The sequence below is a fragment of the Trachinotus anak genome, unplaced genomic scaffold (assembly GCF_046630095.1).
Source record: "Trachinotus anak isolate AG129_WGS33_773 ecotype Australia unplaced genomic scaffold, CSIRO_AGI_Tana_v1 ptg000011l, whole genome shotgun sequence".
Lineage (NCBI taxonomy): Eukaryota > Metazoa > Chordata > Actinopteri > Carangiformes > Carangidae > Trachinotus > Trachinotus anak.
In genome coordinates, this window is record NW_027273862.1 from 8,725,199 (window position 1) to 8,748,958 (window position 23,760).

At 40.3% G+C, this 23,760-nt stretch overlaps 2 protein-coding genes and 2 pseudogenes across 3 annotated transcripts in view; all 4 read right to left on the bottom strand.

Annotated features, from left to right (window-relative positions):
* nptnb (neuroplastin b) overlaps positions 1-8,659 on the bottom strand; it is a 28,696-nt gene extending 20,037 nt beyond the window's left edge. The window contains exon 1 of one of the 2 annotated variants that reach the window (XM_071488279.1): positions 8,022-8,659. In XM_071488279.1, the coding sequence (XP_071344380.1) occupies positions 8,022-8,100 (79 nt within the window). In that variant the 5' untranslated portion in view covers positions 8,101-8,659. The remainder of the gene's footprint in view (positions 1-8,021) is intronic. The other variant, XM_071488281.1, reaches the window with a different exon arrangement.
* A 5,528-nt stretch (positions 8,660-14,187) lies between these two features.
* Positions 14,188-16,183, bottom strand: LOC139627663 (UDP-glucuronosyltransferase 2C1 pseudogene; annotated as a pseudogene).
* On the bottom strand, positions 14,188-19,224 carry LOC139627662 (UDP-glucuronosyltransferase 2A2-like). Its single transcript, XM_071488654.1, has 2 exons — positions 16,568-19,224; positions 14,188-16,190 (listed from the first exon to the last, which is right to left on the bottom strand). Exon 1 carries the CDS (start codon positions 19,222-19,224, stop codon positions 17,647-17,649), a length of 1,578 nt encoding a protein of 525 aa, XP_071344755.1. The 3' UTR covers positions 14,188-16,190; positions 16,568-17,646.
* A 2,063-nt stretch (positions 19,225-21,287) lies between these two features.
* On the bottom strand, positions 21,288-23,541 carry LOC139627660 (UDP-glucuronosyltransferase 2C1 pseudogene; annotated as a pseudogene).
* Between the last annotated feature and the right edge of the window lie 219 nt (positions 23,542-23,760).

Sequence of the window (23,760 nt, forward strand, 5' to 3'; positions counted from 1 at the left end):
GTGCCATGCTGTGTCTGTGCCTGATTCATGACCCTGTTCCGCATCAGTAGTTAGCCCAACAATACGCTGCCAGCCTTAATGAACCTCATCTAATGACAAATCACCTGGACCACAGACACTGTTCTCTGCAGCCCCTGCAGCCTGTCAGCTGTAAACCACATGTGCTTAAATAAATCAGAAAAAATACACTGCCATAACTCTGCCCTGGATTGTTGTAGAGGAAATGGGAACAAAGAGCCTGTGGTCTCTTGAGTGTTGTGTCTAACTACAACAGCTTACAGGCCCTCCCAGATCTGTCTGCCCTGCTCAAAGTAATGCATCATAGGCACATGAACAGATAAGCCTGTAGAAGCCAGAGGAAGGAGTGTCAGCAACTGCAGTATTCAGCTCACTCCCAAAATGAAACCAGGTGCATTCTATTTAAATAGTTTTATTGAAAGTTTAAATGCCAGGTGAAAATAAATACCATTCACAAGGTTGACATGGTTTATTTTGGTAATTTTGCTATAATGCACAATATTTGCAAAGCTTGAGAACATTATTCGATTTGCACTGGACTGTAAAAATACAGCCAAAATATTTCACATACTTGACAATACATGGACTCTAGTTGGTGCCATGGTAACAAGTCTGTTGCCCAACACCAGTTTGTGACTCACAGCCATATGAAAATAAATTAGACGATAGAAAAGTGAGATTATGAAGAGAATTTAGCAAAGAAAAATTGCAGTCTTCCTGTTAGGAGATGTGTCTGAGGATATTAGGTGCTTACAACTTGTGTTTCTATGTGCAATGCCTAGAGATATGCAGAGTAATTAGCATTTGTTTCTTTTCTCTGGAAACATCTGGGCCCATCAAGCTCACCACATAATCCCAGAGGGTGAATCCAAGCCTATCCGCCTACACTTTGAAAGCAATATTTCAATTTGACAGAACATTTACTACGGCATTCCCTACTATTATTATGGGTATGATGGTAAATTGGCTTAGCACATGGCATAGATAACCATTGTCAGCCATGCATAAGAGCTCATAATCACAATATAGTATCTGCTTAAAAAAGTAATGAATGTCCTCCTAGGTGGTGGCAAATTAAATCAGAAAAAGGAACAGCTGACTTCATTTAAATTCAGGCTCAGGGAGGCTCTGAGGAGAAATACGCACAGAACAAACTACAGACAACACTCGGCCAACGAGCAGACCAATTTTCATGTTGTTTAAACAAGGAGCTTACACTGGCAGTGAAAACAAAACACAAAGCAGCCAGCCGGTACTTATTCATTTCAAATGCAAGCTGGGAGACAAGAAGTGACAAAGAATGGAGCTGTGGATGGTGGACAGATCTCAGGAACTACAACAGTAGAGGAGAGATGAGCAGAGTTCATCTTTATGCAAATGAGCAGGGAGGCGGTCTGAAGGGCAGATGTGTTGACTTTAGCTCAGTTTGTTCTGACAAATGCAAAAAAAAAAAAAAAAAAAAGTGATGCTTTCTATTTATTGTACACGGACTAGCGAAATTACAGGAACAATACAGCTTTCTGGTCAATCCATTTAATGCTGTTATGGGATGTTGTGTAAAAATCACAGGATAGACAGCAGAGGCATGACACAGGGTGAGCTTGAAGTACATGGCAAAGTCACTGCCAGCATTATCAAACAGTTCATATGCGTATGTATGTGCAAATAAAAAAACGGAATAAAAAAAGCTCTCTGACACACAGGTTGACAAAGGACATAACAAAACATAAGCAGGTCAGTAAGTCTGACTATAAGTAGATTGCGCTGTTTGTACACATACATGCACAGCAGGGGGAAACCCTAAATGCTGGTGATGGCAGTGCTCATGAACCACTAAAGACATGTAGACTAAAAACTTAATGTAGACCTCCATCCACTGTTTACACCTAAAATCTTTTAGTATCAAATCCCTTGAGGTGAGTCGCTTGCACCTTCATGGTAATACTTATATGGCCAGCAGTGTATGGCCACTTGCTCAGTTACTTATGTAACTAATGTGGCTAATTGCTAATGCTTGCAGAGCTAACATAGGGATGTTGTTTGAACTAATACTTCCCAGTGGCTGCTAGTTGTTGTGTATTGTAATGTTACAGGCATTATTTGTAAGACTAATATCATGCTTGTACCGACATGAATGAACACAAACTAAAATATTAAGTAAGCAGACATTGTGTGGTGGGGGTTTCTTGCTGGGTAGTGTCGCTGTAAATTGCAGGGTGTTATATTATTAAATGTAGCATTCTTAAAAGAATATGATATGATAGTTGAAACAAATGAGAGCTTTACTGCGAGAGGAGACAGAGTGTTTCTCTCTGTTTGAACAAATGTGGATGTTTTAACAGAAATTATTGAAGACAAATTAATTAAGTACTTCACAGTGCCATGTCTGACTCACACGCTTTACCTCCCTTTGCTCCCAGTCCCAGATGACATGTGCACATTAGTATCACAAAATAACCAGTATTTTTCTGCGACAAGCTCTGTCTAAGGCTGTATGGAAGTCACAGTCATTACTGCCTACCTACTCTAGTGATGTAGGTAGAGAGGAGAGCTCCCCTGAGGACTGACAGCTCGCCACACACCACCACCATGCAGCCTGAGAGTGAGTCAGCTGCCTGCCTACAACCTGGATCCCTGTCCGCAGTCGCACAACACAGACAGAGAAAGCAGCGAGTAGGAAACCCCCTGGGGCCACTGAACTGGTTATGTGCTAGGCGGTGTGTGTGCGTGCATGTGTGTGTGTGTTTGAGATTGTGGGTGTGGATGCATCTTCATTGTACATGGCACTGCGACTGAGAAAGATATGTGTGCCTTTACAGGTCATTTGTATGACAGTCGATATAACAATTGCAACTTTTATTTAGTTGTAAGTATCTTTCACTCCCTGTTGTGTACTATGTAGCAAGATCACCTATAGTATAGTATATACTATATATAGTATATAATTCACATGGTAAAAAGTTACTACTGAGTAACATTTCTATTTACTCAAACAAAAACAAGCTGTACGGCTCTAACTTAACTAATTTTGGTGAAAACTAAAACCTAACCACGTTCACATTAGACCTCATTTTGTGTTGAAGTTGTGCAGAATTATTCTGGGGGTGTGTCAAGGTCACCAAATACCTACAAATAATCATAAGTGTGTAGCTTGTCCTGCCCTGACAGGTGCCACAAAACAAATATGGTGAGTCAGGCAGCTGTCAGTCAAGCACTGTCTGCACATACCCGCACAGTCCTAACAAATGGTCAGATTAGACTTAGGTGACAGCACCTGTGTAAGTGTGCTATTGGTGTCTCAATCAGCCACAATACCGCTATAATTTGCACTATTTAGATATATGGAACTGGCACAATTGACATGTTTTTGTTTGCCCCACCATTTCTCTTTTTAATCTTCCAGAGGGTGGTTAACATGCTTTGACACTGCCTGAATTTAAATGTAGTCATTCTCCTAATACATAGTGTGTTAAAAAACATTAAGTTTAAAGGACCATATTGGTGGTTTTGTATGCTATAGCCCATTCAATACAAATCACATGTTCTTCATATTACTGCCAACCATTTATTAGACTGTCCAATTTTTAAGGTTTGCTAAGTTTCTAAATGCATTTCTTTCCTACCAAACATCCAGTAGTTTCTATTTGCTGTCCAAAGGTTTGACAAAGGTCAAACAAAACTGTGCTGTTTATCCTGTGCAGACAGGGGTTGTTTTTACATTCTCTCTTGCACATACAAGACAGGTTTAGGTATTGGCTATAAAAAAACATGGCATTCTCAAGCTTTGTCGCTTACATTTCCAATTTACTGGAGTCTGTCACTGAGATCACAGAAGAGAGAAAACATCTTAATAAGATTTAATCCCAATAACCCCTGTTCTGGGCAGAAATGCACTAATCCCATCCTCTAGTCACAACCAGCAAATACTTGCTAGTTCTCTTTCAAAGGTCAAAACAAGGGAATTTAAATTATGTGATGTAAAAACTGAGAAGCACAGAGATAGATGCTTCACGGGATCCTGATTTTCATCAGCGAAATAACAAGATCAGTCTAAAATTAGAAAAACCACACCTTCAGGAAAGTGTGTTCCTGTACTTATAGTTTTCTTCATGGGCAATGAATGCTATTCCTCAATCTCCTACAAACTATGAAGTATTATTATATGTCAACTTAAATGACTCTGCTATGCTGAATAACAGCTGGCATTGGTCTGTATGTGAAAAAAGCACCCTTGTGTCTGCTACGTCACTTGTTAAAGTACCCAGGCCAATGGGAAAAATCAGGCTAGGTATAAATGAAAATAACCTCTTTGAGTATTCATCTCTGAGCTGCCCCTGTGCCCTTGCTCCGACACAACAGCCAGTAGTACAGGGCTGTTTCTAAATTGGGGAACCTCCAGCAGCGACTGCATGTAACGGTATGAATGTGAAGCAGTGCGACGCTGAAAAAAAACAACAAAAAAACACAGCATGCATGCTCAGCAAAAACCTTCCCTTGACAAATCACTATTGAAAAAAACACTGCTCACCTTAACAGCTGTGCATCGGTATGTTCCTGCAGTATGTTTTATATGCTGCTCCTAATCAGTGCAGTCCATATCAGATATCACAGTGGGCAAGCATGACTCATTGTAAGAGCTGGCTTGAGTCCAACAGTATATTTTCAAGACTCACAAATGTAACTTTGTCCACAGCCTGGACAGTAACATGATAATGAACATGCTGCTGCATCATATTGGTGTATTGATTGAATGGTAAATAGCTGTAAAATGCTGTTGGCCTGCAATATATACTGCAGTACATATGGTATAGCTTACTCTACATCATGTCTTTATACTTGGTGATGTAACCTTGAGGAGAACTAATCTGTACTGTCGCATGTGCGCAGAGGTCATAGGTAACTGCTAACATAGGTGCAGCAGCCATTTAAATAAAAGAAAACAAACATAAATACTTAATTTCTAACAAACTCAAGGTTATCTTGAAGCTGCATGTTTGGGCTCACACAAGCAGTGATAATACAGCAACAGAGTTGGCAGCAGAAGCAGGCTACATGCTTTGTATTGGGAAATTATGTAAGACACAAGCACTTCTTCAGGTCAGCCGCCGCCACCTTCTCAACAGCTTTCATTTTCTATGCATAAAGATCACATCATCTCTCAGCTTAAATAGTTCACAGCCACCTAGTGAGTATATAGAAGGCTGTGCAGCTGTGCAGCTGTGCACAAGGAGGCCGTCCATTAAGAGTTAATGGATTCACTTTCACAAAAGGACCTTAAAGCCACAGTTCTCAGTGCTGTGGCTCGGTGGTAAAAATAGAAACGAGGCAGAATGGACGGATGCTATTTACAGTCCTCCAAATATCTGTCGCAGAAACTAGCCACCTATAGTAGGCCTCCTTTTCCCTGAACACAAGGAAGTGATGGCATGAATTCCCTCTGCTTCCCAGATCATTTTCATGCACTTATAATTATTATTCCCCCCATGTCACTCCCTGAACTCTGTAATATCCCAGGAAAATCTAGGATTGCATAAGAAGCCATGCACCGATTACCCTTAATCTGAACTGTGAGAGAGAAATGAAATGGCTTTTGGATGCATGCGATGTGAGTAAATTATCAGAATATTACCTTCAGTGTTCAGCACTAACTGTAGCTTATTACAGCTGTGGTCAAACCTGCAATAAATGTAAGGTCTATTTACTGGAAATGAAATGCATCTGTATATTAGCTATGAATTTAGGATCTCTACATACAGTACGACAGATAAAGCACTGACTTGTGTGTTTCCTCATTTTACTATATTCATAGGGTTTTCCACGATGTGGGGACCAAAACACTGTACCCCACATATTTAAATGGATTTTGAAGGTTAAGACTTGGCTTTAGGTTAGGAAGTTAGGCATTCGTTTGTGATGGTCAAGGTAGGGGTAAGGAGCAAGGTAATGCATTACGTCAGTAACGGGTCCCCATGAATATAGTACCACAAGGATATGTGTGTGTGTGCGTGGCGCGCGTGTGCGTTTATGTGCATGTGTGTGTGTTTGTGGTGTGAACTGGGGCTCAGTGAGTGGGTGATAACACTGGGCAAAGACCACAGGAAGTGTTTGGAATGCCTTTGCATGGACTTTATCAAACAATAGAGGGCTTATTGGATATTTGATTTTCCAGATGGCAAGATCAGAGAACACCTCACTGTGCGTGGACCTCACTTTAAGCACCTCAGAGAAATTAAAAAAGAAGAAAAAAAGGAATTCAAGGGATAATATTTTCTTATATAACTGCTGTGGTATTTAAGTTTTTTTTTTTTTCTCTCCTCACAAGCTGAAGACGTAGGCTGATTATATGATTTCTTGTAATATCTGTATTTCAATAACTATGCTTCTTTCATTTCTGCAAATTCTGCATAATTACTATTACACAAAAAAAGAGTAGTACTAAATAATACTTAAGTTGTTTAGACACAAATAATGTTAAACATTCTCCATTTCAAATAATCACAAAATTAAGTCCTTAAAAGGTAGGACAGTAGTGGAGTGAGGTTTTTCACACCATTCTCATCCTATCATCAAAAATACATGTCTTATTAAGTTTTGCACAGTGGGTGTCTGATTATCCCACAGAAAAGAAGAGATGAACATAAGTATACAAGTACAACAGTAATTCTCTTCCTTGTTTTATTTTATTTTTATTTTTTTTTATTTTTTTGAAAAGGATTAGATCATGTCAGTGATGTTGATTTGTCAACAGGAGACCATGACATGTGGGTATAGCAGTTTCTGAAAGGAAAGTCAATGATTACTTTGTGAACAAAAACTGAATTAGACTGGTGCCATCTGCATGCTAAAGCACCAACCTGTCAAGGTTGTTCACTGAAGCTATTGAGGTTCTTTTAAAAATTAAGAAAATAAATGATTTCATGAATGTCTGCTGATTTGTGTGCCCCTCTGGGTGATGTGATTCAACAGAATCTGAAAACAGGACATGCTGTATCAGAAGAGGACAGCCTGGAACACCCAACAGCTATCTGAACCACATCAAATTGTTTTTATTATGATTACTACACAGTGAACTTTTTAAATTAAACTCACAAATGAGCATCCTTTGCAGGCCGGACTATCTGTCAACCACATCTCTTACGCCCTTTATCTGCATGCTTGCAAAGAAAAAACATCTGGTGCTCAAACACACTGCATAATTATCAAATAAGGACATGTTAATTGTGTATTTAGATTTGCAATAACTGAAGTTAGGCAATAAAGAAAGGTCCTCACTTATGATGACATTTGAGGAAATCTGGCACAATAGGGAAGCTGTTTTGTAAAAAAAAAAAACAGATGCATAAGTCCAACACCTGTGATACAGTAGGGCCTGATATTTACAGTATTTAAAACACGCACTGGGCAAGTCTTAAGTCTGTGTTTGTGTGTGTTGACAATACTTTATCAGCATCCAGAGCAGGTTAGTCTTGCTTGACACACTGCTACCCAACCCCCTTTGACTAAACAAACTGCACACTGACAGCCCCAGGCTACCCACAGACAGCATGTAAATATTCACAACTAATTCCATGAACGTACAAGCCACAGTTTTGCTCCCAGCAACAACGCTCTTTGTCTGTTTTAAAACAAATTTGGCAACATATTTGACAAAGTGACAATGAACTCAGACACATCTGCACTATACAGTAACTGGCAATAAATGAGGTAACCTTGCAAAAAAAAAAGATGTCACAACAACGTCGGTTTTTCTGTTATCTGTTTTCCTCTGGTTAGAGCTCCGTGAAGGCTACACTGGGTGGTCAGGGACTGAATCAGATTTGTTGGCGTCTAACTCTGGCCTTCTGGTCGAGATGCGTGAAACTACAGTGTAGTAGAGGCTTTAATCGCAGTCATTCTCAAAATCCTCTCTGGCAACATATAGCTGGGGCGTCCTCACACAAGTCAAGTCACTTTCCCTCAACGCGATGTTTACAATTATCCCATGGTCAAATCTGCTTTCTTACCGTTTTGAGCCGAGATGAAAGGCAGCATCAAGTTCCCTAAGAGGGCCACCGCCAGCAGCATCACTGCGTTAGGATGCATTTTTGGGGCTCGATGAGAGTACCGGGGTCTCGGTCGGACGAATGTGGGAGGAGAGCTCGTGTATTGATCACAGGATCTACAGAGACGGGCCCAGCATAGCACCGGGTTCTTTCAAAATAGGCAGCCGAGGATTATTAAAAAAAAAAAAAAAAAAAAAAATGTTTGTAGAAATGTCTCCCTGTTTCAAAGACCTTAAGAGGACAGCGATGGGTGAAGGGTCCGGGACGAGGCCAGCGGCTTAGGGATGCCGATGTGCAGCCATAGGCGTTGAAGAAGCCTCGTCGGATTGCGGAGGAGAGGTCTTTGGATGTCAGGGAGATTGTCCACAGTGTAGTTCTGAAGATTCAAAGATGCGCAGACCGATGCGCATTTGCGCTCTCGCACTCACGGCTCGGTGATTAAAACGAAAGTGGCGCACAAATGATTCCCGACGGGAAGTGATGTAGCCGAAACATAAGTCTGTTATCAGCACCGGTCTATTTTTAATACCAGAAACAGAGGAACAGATGCTGGGAGGACACTAACGGCAGCAACGACAAGCTGCGCGTACCCTATGCGCTCATGACCGTGGATAAACACACATGTACACACACAGACACGCTCACACACACACACACACACATTTTACACGGATGTAATGTTGCTGTGAACTCAGTCAGTTACTATGAGGCTCCCCAGCCTTCATTTCCTTAAGCTTCAATTCTCATTTATTTATTTATTTTTTTATGAGATGACAGGTGCACATTTTAATCATTTGAAGGAAGGTGTTCCTGCTCATACACTGTTTCCCGGCTACAGGAATAACCTAGCTATATGATTTCATAAGCCCGTTCAACAGCTCTTGCAGCAATAGATGTAAACTATAGATTGTCCGCTGGTTTATCACCGGCGGCAAATCAAGATATGTGTGGCTGCATTAAAAAAAAAAAAAAAATTGCCAGGGTTTATGTGCAGATGAACTGAAAAGCAATCCTGCCAGAGTTTTCACCGGTCACATACTGTGACTCCAAGCCTGCTCCACAGTGCCTAAATACTCGCTCTTGTCGGGTTTTAATGTGAGGAGATTATGGTGATGCTCTTGAGCTCACTGAGGTCATTTATAAATTATGTCATCACATCAGTGGCCTGGGTGTTCTCAAGCTGTATGTACCACATCCCCTTCAAAGTTCAACATGGCTTCCTGTAATCCGCTCTATCCTTAACCTGTGCCGCTGCATGGGCGCCCCCATGTGGCCAGATGAGGTAAACTGACAAGAGGCTGCATGCGTCTCATTTTTTTAGTTGCACACAATTGGGAAAAGGGGGTAAAACACCTGAGGACTTGATAAATTTATAACCGTAAGTGCAGTTTTAAGAGGTAAATTATGTGACCTTTCTTAAGTTAAATATGTTTTCAACTGTAACAAATCCCTCTTTTGTTTGGTTGTAGTGTAAATTTGGGCCTGTAACTTGATTCTTCAATGTAAAGGCTTAACCTTTGATATCTGCCAGCATCTCCATGCATGTGATTTTTTCCTGAACTATTGCAGCAGGCCAGTCTATGCTCAACTGCAGAACAAACTTCCCTCCACTTTACAGCCCTCCCTCCAGTTTGTCCATGGGAGACCACATTTAAAATGTAACCCCACCTGAAACCTCACAGAGACCAATCAGCCAGAGAAATGTCAGAGCAGACGGCACACCCTCCTTTGTTCAAAACCAATCAGAGTGGAAGTGTGGCATTTTGCCCGAGGGGAAAACTTACCCCTGGATGAGTTAATTACGCATCACTTAGCTGTTGCCAATGTGTTCACAACGGTGGACCCTCTTTTGGGCTTTTTACAACGATTGTCTTCATTTTTCGGTCAATCTAGTATGGAAAGTAGACAACAATGGCTTACCAGGCTGAAAAATGAACTTAGCAACAGTCCTCTGGTATCAAATGTGGCTTTTGGCTTTATCCTCATGGGACTAGAGAAGCTGGTGGAGCTGGAGTTTGAGTGTCCTTGCAACCCTACATGGAACGGAGTATTTTCATCAGCGTTCTTCATCATTCCTGCCGTCATGGCCTTCACCTTGATGCTGATCATTCAAGGATGCAGATGTGATACGTGGTGCAGGAAAACTGTCTCCCTCTCCAGTTTTGTTCCTGCTATCGTGTGGCTGATTTTGTTGTTCCTCGATGGCCAATACTTTGCTTGTGCTATGACAGACTGGGAGGGTAGATTTGTACTAGTTGACAAGGCAGCTCCACAGAAGTGGTGTGAGCCAATTAGTGAGGGAGATGTCACCCCACAAGAACTAATGCTCCGATCGCAGCAGCTGTTTGTTTTTTCTCAGGTGAGTTAATATTTTTTAGTTTACACAAGATTATGGAGGATGAGAGGAGTGAAAACACCTCCACCTCAGACTCAGCAGTGTAGAGAATACATCCAAAATGTCAAGCTGTTGCCCTTTGTAGAGTATTACTATAGCTCTGTTAGTAGACTTTGTTAACCAAAAATACACCTCCGCTGTTGATACCTATTAAACAAGTGTTGCTTCACTCTTTTGTGCCCAGGTTATAGGCATAGTCCTCCTCATTTTCATCTGTGTGGGTCTCGTAGTATATGTAATCAGAGAAAGCTGCCAACAAGAGGTGGAGATGCAGGATGCAGATGTAGCTGAGGTCACTGTGCTCAGGATGAGCTCTCTACGGACCAGGACATCCTGAGAGGACTTACACCGCCCACCACACCTGCCCTGCTGGCATGGACACTTTGTAAATACCCTGAACTGACTTTACTATGACTTTTCATGACTATTGTCATAGGTGCAGTTTGAAAGTATTTTTCCCTAAAGAAACTGGACAATGATGGTCAATGATGCTGGTATGAGGCTGCGTAAATACAGATCTAACTGAAAACAGTGATTCTTCTATTTTCTCTGTATTATCCGCAGATATGTACCCAGTGCTGTGCCTGTGCTGGTCTGATGCTTCAGTTAAACAATTTATTAATTTTTACCTGTTAATAAAGGAATTGTTTGAAAAGGGAAATACATTGATGCCACTCTCATGTCCAGTGAATATGAAGCTACAGCCAGCAGCTGGTTAGCGTAGCTTAGCATAACAGCTTGGCCTAGCACCACATCAAGCTTGACTGTGTCCAAAGGTAGAGGTGCAAAGGTCACCTGTTTCACCTCTAAAGTTCACTGATTCCTGTGTCTTGTTTTGTTTTTTTCTTCTGCTAAACCCTAAGTGTAAAAATAATATTTGCGCATTTTTGTGGCTGGGAGGCAACCAGCAGAGACAGTTACTGCACCTGGCCAAGAAATAGTGCAGCATATAATCCCCCCAAAATGGATTCAACTCTTTTTCCAGTCTTTATGCAGGGCTAAGCGAACTGGCTGCTGATTCCAGCTTCATAGTTAGCATATAGATATGAGAGTGGTATTGATCTTTTCATCTAACTCATGGCAAGAAAGCAAATAAGGGAACTTCCCAAAATATCTTACTATTACTTTAAAGGAGCTATTTGTATGTTTTGATATTGCTACATGGACAGCGTTAGCATTAACAGCTGTTTACTTACCACTCTTGGCAAGAGCCTGAGCTAATGTTGCTTATACAAGACAAGAGATTATAATATGCTGTCTGGGCAGCGCTGCTTCTTCAGAGCTACCTGGAAGGCCCAGTGACTTAGTATCCGAAAGTTACAAGACAGTCTGACCTGGCTAGCTGGCTAGCATGCTAAATTTAGTTGAGGATAGAAGTGATTGAAATGCTAACTCAACAAGAGGGTGGCTTTCCATGACTGGAGACAGCTGTTGGTGAGTAAAAGAATGAAGTTTGGTGGTGAACTCACAACATCTCTTCTAAACTGGTTAGAAAACAGCTGTTAATGCTAATGTTGACTTTGTAGCAATAGCTAAACTTCCAAATGGCTACTTTTGTGATATTTCACTTGGCAACATTTTGTGAATTTTTGGTGTGCATGAATGGTCTGGCAGCAGCGCTGAGACACTCAGTCAGTACTGCTCCCTTACTTTCAATTTTCATCCCTTTAAAATAGAATATCATTTTTTTTACCTGAAAAATGCCCTGCTGTATTAGCTATATTGAGACAAGTGGAATCCACCAGGCAGCTAATATCAATCTGACAAATATTAGTTAAGTTGTACTATTGTTTGAGGTGTGTGTGTCAAAAATGAAATATTGAAATTCAATTTGAAATATTTCTGTTTTTCTTTGTGGGTAGAAAATGTCTCCAGACTTATGTAGGGTCTGACCCCCATCATGTCTAATCCTACCTAACAGTGATGACTTTGACTGAATTGTTGTCTTGTATCATGGCTGCAACAAGACAAAAAGTAGGATGTAGAGACAAAGTCTATCACAATATTTGCAGCATGTTTTTTTTATTGCTTTGTAATAAAATAATTTATTTATTTAAGAACAACCCTCAGGGATTTTGTACAGTCATGTCATGACTGCATGTTAGTTTCCACAATGCTCACAAACCTACAGTCTTGAGTTTGAATAAGATTAACTCAGTAGTGAAATTAGGCTTTCTACCTTTAGATGGCTTATAGTAAATGCCACAGATTCAATACCTCAACACAGCCCTTTGCTAAAAAAAAAAAAAAAAAAAAATTCAGCAGAATAATTAGAGTAACACATGCTACAAATAGAGTGATATCTAAAGAGGAAGACTGTCTGTAGGTTGTCAGGTGAGCAGCACATTTCACCCTCTGTCCATAGTTGTTTGTGGATTTATTGGCTGATCTCTTCAGATTCAGCTAAAGCTGACATTTACAGCAGTAGTTTAGTTCTGACTTGTATGTCTTGTTATTTACAGCATTGCCCAGTTAAGCCCATTAAGTGTAGAAATTGGGGCAGACCCTGCATGTTCACCCTGTGGGAGGGCTCGTTGAAAATTTCCTGTATGGCCCTGAGGAAGTTGTCATCTTTATCCTCTCCGCTTCCCACACTTTTAGACACAACAGGGTGTCATATTTATCAGCAAACAAATGTACATGCACAACTTGAACTCAACAGACTCTCAAACTATATTTTCTTTCATGAGAGATAAACTTTTCTATATTTTATGGCCTTGACAGTAAATGGTTCTTACCCAAAGTAGGTTGTCACTCTAATGACATTTGGAGGTAATTTGGCAATAGCTTCACTTATCTAACTAGTTTTGTAATGGTACATTTTACCTACAAAAGTCTCCAGAGACATATCCACACCCAAGTATTAAGGGGACAGCTTTAGGAGATTTAAGCACAATGGCAACTTTTACTGACACTGCTGAGCCAGTAGGTCCATTAAAAGGCAAAGATCGCTGCTTTCTCTCAGACATAATATGCTAAAGGTGTGCTATGCATTAATAATCCACAATCCAGGTAAAGATCAGCTTGCTTACTGTAATTTACTCTATTGATTGACTTTAAATGTGTGTCCAAACAATTTTGCATGCTTTTGTGAAATGTTTTCCTTCATGAGAGGACAGTCAAAGAGGCATGAGAAATAAATAAACAAGTGAAATGGTTATTTTTTTAATAGTGTGCATGCCATTCAAGACCAAAGCTAGAAGAAATTAGACTATTTCCTATATCAGTGAAAAGTATAAGTAAAAATCTCATGTCCACGTGGAAAAAATAATTCATAGAATTTCAGCATTCATCATCTGAAGCACTAAAACATTTATGTTTAAATTCAAACATTTAAAATTGAAGCTCCACCTTCCCCATAACACTGAAATTAATGTAATGTGTTGTATAAAAACAGTAAGATTGGGATTTCAAAAAAATAGTCCATTATACAGAAACCTACAGGTAAAAGACACATCAAGGCTTATATATAGCAAGGTTTTAATCATATATAAGGGCCTAGTGTAACGTTGACATGTCACTCTAATATTTGTGTGTGAAACTGTGTTTAAATCCATGCAAAGCTACACTTGGTTTGGAGAAGATAAGAACATGAATCCTCAATACTGTGCAACACCAGGGAAAATGTTTTTGTAGTTTTCAAAACTAAACAAAAAAAGTATATCAGGCTACAGCTTGAGAGTGAATTTGAAAAGTCTTTACATATGTGAAGGTTAATGTAAGAGGCCAAGCTCATGAACAGTAATCAATTTATTTTGAAATTTAAAAAAAAGCTTTTATTTTGTTCCTGCTAAAGCAGCAATACTACTGAACATTTTGTTACTTGCTATCCCAAAGGTTCAAAATCTCTCTGTCTGGACTCTGATCTGAGTTTACAGATATCAAGATCAAGGGGTTACAAAGTCAAAGTGTACATGTACATTACATGTTAAAGGTATAATGTGTGTTCACCCAGAATAGTACTGGATATGTAAAATAACAATAGTCTAAGAATGTAATTAGAACTTTTGCAAGTCATTGTAAATGTATTTCTGTTATCCCCATCAAATCGCTAAGCCAACAATTTCACATTTCACATATTTAAAGGACGTGAAATAAGCATATCTATGTTTTAATTTTTTTTCACAGTTTGATTGCCACTTAAATTTTTTTAATCACATTTACGTTTTGTTCTCTGACAGAGTTTACAGCATAAACACCTTATTAAGGCAGAAAAGATGCCCAGAATAATCAACACAACTCCAACTAAGAGTAGCATCACATCTAGAGAGTGGTAGGAATACCAGGGCAGTCTGTAGGACTCTGTTCTCATGTGAGCTGCACCTTTGTGTCTCATGACAAACTCTATCCAGAAGAGGGCGTTGTCGAGCGGCTTCACTGGCTGATCTCTGTGCAGCCTGGAGAGTCTCTGCATGTTCATCCTGTAGGAGGGCTCAGTCAGGACTTCCTGAACACTTTGAAAGAAGATGTCTTCATTCATAGTAAAAATATCAAGTATCTTCCCTGCTCCTCTTACTTCAATTCTAAATAGATTATCACGTTGATCAAAAATCAGTGGAAGTCCTAGTATAGGAACTCCATGGTAGATAGCCTCTTGAACTCCATTTGTTCCCCCATGAGCCACAAATAGTTTAATCTTTGGATGTCCTAGGAGGTCATTCTGTGGCATCCAGTCCACCAGTAAAGTGTTGTTGCCCAGAGTGGCTGGTCTGTCACCTTTATGCCTCCAGATGACTTTCTGAGGTAATTTAGCAAAAGCTGCAGCGATCTCATTGGCTAAGTCGTGAGGAAGCTCTCCAATCAAAGTCCCCAGAGACATGATGATGACTCCATGTTCTCCAGAACTCTGCACAAACTCCTCCAGGTGTTGAGGCAGAGGTTTTGCAGGTTTACACTGGAAACCTCCCATATAGATAACATTGGGCATGGTGGGACGAGGGAACTCAAACACAAAGTCCACTCTCATCAGCCATAGGTCTGCTGCTTGAAACAGGGAGAGGTAGTCTGCATCTGGACCTAAATATTTTTCAATTAAGCCAGCATAATTTGGTAAAATATAGTGCGCAATTTGATATTCTGTGAAGCCAAAAATGATGACGTTAAATAGTCTCTCGAAAAAGCTCATTTTATCTGATAGCTCAGTTCCTGTCATTGGAACATAGGAAAGAGGAGAGGGTGCAATTGAAAAATGGCCTTCACCTTGACTAGTCCATCTGACATTGAACACAAGAGGTAACTTGAGATAGTGGGCAAGTATAACACCCCCCGGTATAGCAGGGTCTGTGAGGACCAGGTCGTATTTGGCATCTTTTAGTGACTGCACCAGATCTTTGTTTTCAAAAAGCAGCTCAAGCATTTTGCAATTTTTCTCATGCATCTCAGAGGCCTTTTGTGCTTGTTCCATTTCCAGTTTAAAACGTGTCCAGGCAGATTTCCCGTCCCTCTGGATTTCCAGCAACTGGGTCACAAACTTAGTTAAAAAGTCTTCATCAAATCCAGACTCCCCTTCAAGTGTAACTGAGGTATAGAACGGCGAGGTCTCCTTGATGTACCAGCTGTCTGATGATCGCACAACAGAAACCTGGTGGCCCCTTGAGTGAAGTTCCTCTATGATGACTTTCATGTTCACCCAGTGGCTCCCGTCCACTGGAAAAACAAGTACTTTCCCACCATGAACCACAGTTGGACAGAGCAAGCTGAGTGTGATCCAGACCCAGGACCAATTCATTTTTATTCTTAAGTATGGAAGAAAGCATATTATATCTTAGATTATAGCTTACCAAATGCATAATTTTCAATACAAGTAACATTTTTGTAAAAACTGTAGTTTATATCAGTAATTTGTCAATAAAAATCCCGCTATTTACCCTCTGCCAAGTCTATATATATCAATTTTATTGCTTTAATATTTGTTATGAAGAATGTGTAGCCTGCTGAATATATACAGTAACTTTTTGAGTGCACCTGAGAGAATCAAAACCAATGAAACAAGAATAAAATATATTTCATACAAATTAAAATGTACCTTCTGAAAATACATGGTTTCAAATCTCACAATAGCTAGAGTATCAGTACTTTACATTGGCAAAAGATTGAAACATACTAGTGTTACCTTTATTGGCAGTCAGTGTTAATTCTTTTAAGTCTTTCTCCTTTGCCAGAGAGCAGAACATGTGCTAGTCCTTCCAAGGTCCAGCTTGAGAAGGACTTTGTTACTGCAATTTCATGGTCTTAAAGTCACAGGTGATAAGAAAGTACAAAATGGAGTAAAGGTGTTCCATGGTGTTTAACTGTTATGCAAATATTAGTGACAAAATTGAATGACTGCAAAACAATAACTTTGAAAACTGCATGATTATTTTCCTGTGTTACAAGTGTTTCGTTCCATGAAAGGTTGAGGTTGTGACAACATTGCAGTTTCCTAGTTTTATTGCATTTCCATAATTCATTCTCCCTCAGACAGCTACAGCTATGCATGTCTTGATGGTCTAAGCAGTTAGTTTTATTATGTGGTCTGCAATGCTTATGTGTGTGCACTGCTGTCTTCTGAAAAGTGACATTTTATTGAATAGCTGACATTTTACTTCAGCTGCCTAGAAAATGACTGTAAATGACTGAACAGCATAATCTGGTGGCTGGTAAAGGGATCAGCAAACCTTTATTTAGATATGTTTTTAATGCATGTATTTAAACAAAGCTAGAAATGTACATGATTTTAATTCAGTCTTCCAGTCAACATTCTTTTAATATTTTATTGACAACTTGAGGCCTTTTGTTGGAATATTTGCTTTTCATGTAGTTTTAACAGTATACAGAAAAATAGCAGCAGGCAGCAGAAGAAGCAGCAGACAGAAAAGCAGAGACAAAGCTGATTTCAAGTAAGTCTACTAATCATATGTTGCATTTGCTGTGAGTTTTCAGACTTTCGTTTTAAATAAGGTCTTAAAATGATGCATGCATACTGATAAATGAAATGACTCAGCTTTAGACAAAGTAATCAAACAGACTTCATTCAGAAAGTTGCCAGTCAAAACTGGCAGTTTGTTAGTGCAGTTATGTAGCATTACTCTTGCAGTCAACTCAAAGCACAGCTCAAACGTAAAACATCTGCTCTTTTACTATTCAACTGATCACAGTGAAACTGACTGTAATACATTAACCAGTGTGAAAATAACAATGCGTCCTTCCTTATTAGTCAGATTTCATTTTTCTTTTCAAACACAATCTGAAGCACGACCATACTAACCCAACAAAACAGAACAAAAGAAATAGTGCAATTGTTAGCAAAAACAATATAACATCTAGAGAGTGGTAGGAATACCAGGGCAGTTTGTAGGACTCTGTCCTCAGGTGAGCTGCACCCTTGTGTCTCATGACAAACTCTATCCAGAAGAGGGCGCGGTCGAGTGGCTTCATTGGCTGATCTCTGTGCAGCCTGGAGAGTCTCTGCATGCTCGTGGTGTGGGTGGGCTCATTCAAGACTTCCTGTATAGCAGTCTGAAATGTTTTACCATCCAAAACAGAAATATCCATAACCTTTGCGACTCCCTTTGCTCGCAGTCTGGAGAGGTTGTCGGCTTGATCAAACACAATGGGGATGCCTACAATTGGAATCCCATGATATATAGCCTCATATATGCCGTTTGTTCCTCCATGACTTATAAATAGTTTAATCTTTGGATGTCCTAGGAGGTCATTCTGTGGCATCCAGTCCACCAGTAAAGTGTTGTTGCCCAGAGTGGCTGGTCTGTCACCTTTATGCCTCCAGATGACTTTCTGAGGTAATTTAGCAAAAGCTGCAGCGATCTCATTGGCTAAGTCGTGAGGAAGCTCTCCAATCAAAGTCCCCAGAGACATGATGATGACTCCATGTTCTCCAGAACTCTGCACAAACTCCTCCAGGTGTTGAGGCAGAGGTTTTGCAGGTTTACACTGGAAACCTCCCATATAGATAACATTGGGCATGGTGGGACGAGGGAACTCAAACACAAAGTCCACTCTCATCAGCCATAGGTCTGCTGCTTGAAACAGGGAGAAGTAATCTGTATCTGGACCAATGTAGCGGTTGGTCAGTGCAGAATAATGTGGTCCAGCTACCTGTTTGTACAAATGCATCCTCACGGTGTAAAAAATTATGTTTTTGACCCTCTCAAAGAAAGTCATCTGATCTGTTAATTCTGAAGGTGGAAGTGGGACATAGGAAAGTGGAGAGGGTGCAATAGCAAAATGGGCCTCACCATGAACAGTCCATCGAGCATTAAACACTAATGGCAATCCAAGGTAGTGAGCCAGCATTACTCCTCCTCCGTTAGCAGGATCTGTCAAAACAACCTCGTACTTGGCATCTTGAAAAGCCCTCATTAACTCTTTGTTTTCAAGCATGTGCACAACCAGTTCACACACTTTCTTGTGTAATTCAGAGAACTTGTCCTTTAACTCCATGTCTAGAGCAAAACGGGCCCACACAGAGCCTTCACTTCGTTTAATTTTAATAACTTCAGAGACAAAGAGACGATAAAAATCCTCATTTCCACCACCAGCAATATCCACTGTGACACTATTGTAATATGGAGACGTCTCACTGATATACCAACTGTCTGCAGCCCGGATAACCGTCACAGTGTGCCCCCTTGAATGCAGCTCCTCAACAAGTACCTTCATGTTCACCCAGTGGCTGCCATCATGTGGAAACACCAGAACTTTCCCACCATGGGTAGCTGGAATAAGGGCAGTCAAAAGAGAGATGATGCAAGCCAGTGACAAAATCATCTTCAAATCTTCTCTAAAGCTGTAGTCTGAAATGTAAAAAAAACAACACAAAACACAGATAGCTATATTATTAAACAAATCCAGAAAAGTGTGCACAACAATAGTCAATGGTATACCAGATGATGGTGTTCATTTTAAATGTGTCTCTGCTTTTTTGCAAAAATTCCTTCCAACCACCCTCACGTGGACGTAGCACATGGGGCCTCTCTCAGGAAATTGGAGTGCTGTTCAGTGCCAAGAGCTCTGGATGCATTCTGTGTTAAACCCTAATCTCCCTGAGCAGGCATGTTTTTATAACCATAGCGCTCAGTCTGCATAAAGGAAATATTCAAGAGCTTCCCTCTAAGAAAACACCCGATCGCTGCATGTACAACAAATCCTACGCACCGATTTTTTCACTGGTCAAATGTCTAATCCTTCAACATAATAAAACCTTCATCCCATTGAGAAACATTAGCTGACAAAAGATAGAAACAAATGTCAACAAAGATAACTTACCCTTTTATACACAACCGAAAACAAAGTCTTTACGTGCCAAAGCTTACAGTGAAAACTCTCCTGGCGATTATGACAACAAACTCTTAACCCACACAAAATAAAGTCAATGGAGACTTGAGCTTTAAAGTGGTGAGACTATAAAACACTTCCTGGTTTCTTTTGTCCCACCCTCAAGACAGTTACATGAGATGCTTGTCTCTTTTCCAGGGTACCCAGTCCTCAACATGCAACGAACCAGAACTGCTGTGTTACCAACTGGACAGAGTTACACTTACTTTCCCTCTGTCTGTGCAGTTGATTCTGGGAAATACTGTGTGACATTATAAAACATATTTCTCTTTATTTATGCTGTAAGTTTTATGTCCTTTGAAAAACGGTAGATTTCACCACACACTGTAATTTCAAAGGGCAATACTTTCACCATTTTGTCATCTATGAGACACTAAGTGTAACATTTGTGTGAATGTGGGGCTATAAAACCATTTCCTGTTTTTTTTTTAGTTTTTTATTTATGTGCCTCACCACTGACAACAGTTCTGCTGAACTTACAACAATGAATACTTCTGTTTAAACTCTCTTTAAGGGAAGTTGACTCAACAGTGAAGCAAAACTCTGAAGTAATCTACAGGAAAAGTGTGCCCATGCTTGTACTTACATTAGACTTTCTACTAGACCTGAAATAACCTGAAACTACATGACAACATTAACAAGCTGGCAAAATATTAAATATAAATAGAGCTCACTGAGCTGAATCTTTGGTTGAGTACCTGAAGGATGAAAGACCCAAAACACTGACAGACCTTGGACCTAAGATGACTTTGTCTTGCATTTTTGATCTGTAATAAAAGGCAGGCACTGATTGAGGTGCATACACACCTTGAAGGCAACGGTTCAAGTAAATGTTTATCATACTCAAATGAGTCACGTTGAAGGAAGTCAAACATGCTATACAGGTATAAGAGAGTGCAGCCTCTGTTATCTACTTTTAAAAAGCCAGTCAGAGATTTAGTGCTACAGCTCACCACTTACTCTTCCTTTTCAAACGTTCCACAAGACGATTCACAATTCACAAATGTAGCATAAACAAAGGGCAGGACACAACATGACACACGAAAATCCAACAACCACCCACCCACAAACACAAAGTAGCAACACCTGAGAGTGATTGCACTGGCCTCCTTATCTACATCTATATCCATTATTTCATAGACAGATGCTCCACCTAGTGGTTGGAGGTGCAGACACACACACACATACACACACACACACACACACACACACACCACAAAATGAAACAAACAAAAAAATAAGAAAAATGGCTCCAACATCCATACATTTGCCGGGACTAATACATTTAATTTTTATTCAATGTTTGTGCATTGTTGGTTGTGAAAAAGGTCACAACATCCATTGAGTGAATACAAACAATAACTTCTAACAATAATAACAATAACTAAAAAAAACTTACCTTTAGAAAACAATGCCTTTAGTTTGATCAACTGTTAGAACGCTGTGTATCTGAGCAGTTCATCTTATATTCATCTCAAAATCATAAAAAAACAACATCCATCTTTGAATTTATTTAGTGATATTTTTTTAAAAAAGCAATGAATGTACAAAATATATATATTCCTTGAATAATTATTCACGTTTAACTTTGGGTTTACACATTGCAGTGTATAAACACCTCATCAAGGTGAAGACAGCTACAAGCATGAGCAGCACAACTCCAGCCAGGAGCAAAAATACATCTAGAAAGTGGTAGGAATACCAGGGCAGTCTGTAGGACTCTGTTCTCAGGTGAGCTGCACCTTTGTGTCTCATGACAAACTCTATCCAGAAGAGGGCGTTGTCGAGCGGCTTCACTGGCTGATCTCTGTGCAGCCTGGAGAGTCTCTGCATGTTCATCCTGTAGGAGGGCTCAGTCAGGACTTCCTCTATGGCCTCCAGGAAGTTGTTGTCTTTGTCCACTGTAGCTAATGTAAGGATCTTAGCCCCTCCTCTCTCCCTCAGTCGCAGCAGATTGTCGTACTGGTCAAAAAACAAGGGTAGACCCACGACTGGGACTCCATGATAAATAGCTTCTTGAACTCCATTTGTTCCCCCATGAGCCACAAATAGTTTAATCTTTGGATGTCCTAGGAGGTCATTCTGTGGCATCCAGTCCACCAGTAAAGTGTTGTTGCCCAGAGTGGCTGGTCTGCCACCTTTATGCTTCCAGATGACTTTCTGGGGTAATTTAGCAAAAGCTGCAGCGATCTCATTTGTCATGTCAGCAGGAAGTTCACTCACAAAAGTCCCCAGAGACATGATGATGACTCCATGTTCTCCAGAACTCTGCACAAACTCCTCCAGGTGTTGAGGCAGATGTTTTGCAGGTTTACACTGAAACCCTCCAATGTACACAACATTGGGCATGGTGGGACGTGGATACTCAAACACAAAGTCCGCCCTCATCAGCCAAATGTCTGCATTTAGCATTAAGAGTTTAAAGTCATTATCAGGCCCAAGATATTTATCACATAATTTCTGGTATATTAATTTAACCACCAGGTTGTTTTGTGTTTGGGTTATTAGATGCAAAACCATGTTTTTAACTCTTTGAAAAAAGCTCATCTTATCAGTGTTGCCAGATCCTGTTATAGGAATATAAGATATAGGTGAAGGAGCAATAGCGAGATGACCTTCTCCAGCTATCAGCCAGCGAACATTATAAACCAACGGAAGGTTCAGATATTTGGCCAAGATTATTCCACCTCCCCAGCAGGGGTCAGTGAGCACCAGGTCAAATTTGCGGTCCTTCAGGTTTCTCATCAACTCTTGGTCATCAAGCATCACTGATATAAGTTCACCCATGGCTTTCTGAACTTCAACAAATGTACCAAACATTCCTATAGTCAATTGGAGGAATTTTGTCAAGGGAAGAGACCCCCTTTCAAATTCAAGCCCCTCAGAAACGATTTTTGTGATGAATTCCTGATCTAAGCTCCTCTCCACTTGAACTGTGATGGTGTTATAATAAGGGTTGTTATCCTTGATATACCAGCTTTGGCTGGAACGCAGAATAGTTATATTGTGTCCTCTTGAGTGCAAAGCTTTAAGCAGGATATCCATGTTTATCCAGTGGCTGCCTTCAATAGGAAGGACTAAGATGTTTCCAGCTTGACAGGCTCCGGGAATGAGGATGAGCAGCAGCAAAGTGCTGCAGCAATAGATCAGCCTCATCTGAAATGGAAACAACAGGTAACCGAGGTGAAACACATATCATTACAGTGGGAAACATTGCAGTCATTACAGTCAAACCAACTCAACACAAAGTTTCAGTTCCTGCAATTGTAAGATAGGCATGGCTCAGTGTAACTGACGTTTCTCGCTTTCATTGTTACTGCAACCTATTTTTTTTTCTTTTTTTTACATCAGCTCACGGTTTGAAATCAGTTTCTCAGACAATTCCCTCGCTTTGGTAAAAGCCAATTCTTTGGATGTAAAAGAGCTGAAGTGTTTAGAGGAGTTGAGCCTGCAGTCGATGTACAGCCTATTATGTCTGACTGCAGCTTTAAACTGCTGATTCGATCGATATTAAAGCTCATTTGAATGTCATTACTCTGTAGAAGTACAGCAAGCCATACAGTAGGCCTATACCAGTACGTCTACTGTCAAACACTCTAAACACAAAGTTACTTACTGTACAGTCACGGTATGCCAGCTTTGTGCAGCGCCTGTTCCCACAAGTTCAGAAGGGTATGCAACCCCCAGGGGAGGAGCTGAAGCACACGGTCTGGTCCAGTCCTGATGGGGGAAAGGTAGCGGCTGGATCTGCATGTAAATGTGTTCGATAAGGAAGGTTCAAAGGTCATTGATAAGGTTACTGTTTGATGAGTCCATCAACATTTAGAAGCACTGGGATGTAATGTGCTGGTCATTCAATAATACGTTCATGAGCGATCTCAGAGTGCAAGCTTTGCAGTAATAAGTGTTTTATTCATTCATTCCTTCTCATTTACGTAATATGTCAGTTTATTTAACCACGACCCTGAC

Bases quoted from the DNA above. Each gene is read 5' to 3' on its own strand.
- LOC139627662 (XM_071488654.1), bottom strand. From the start codon at position 19,224: ATGATTTTGTCACTGGCTTGCATCATCTCTCTTTTGACTGCCCTTATT.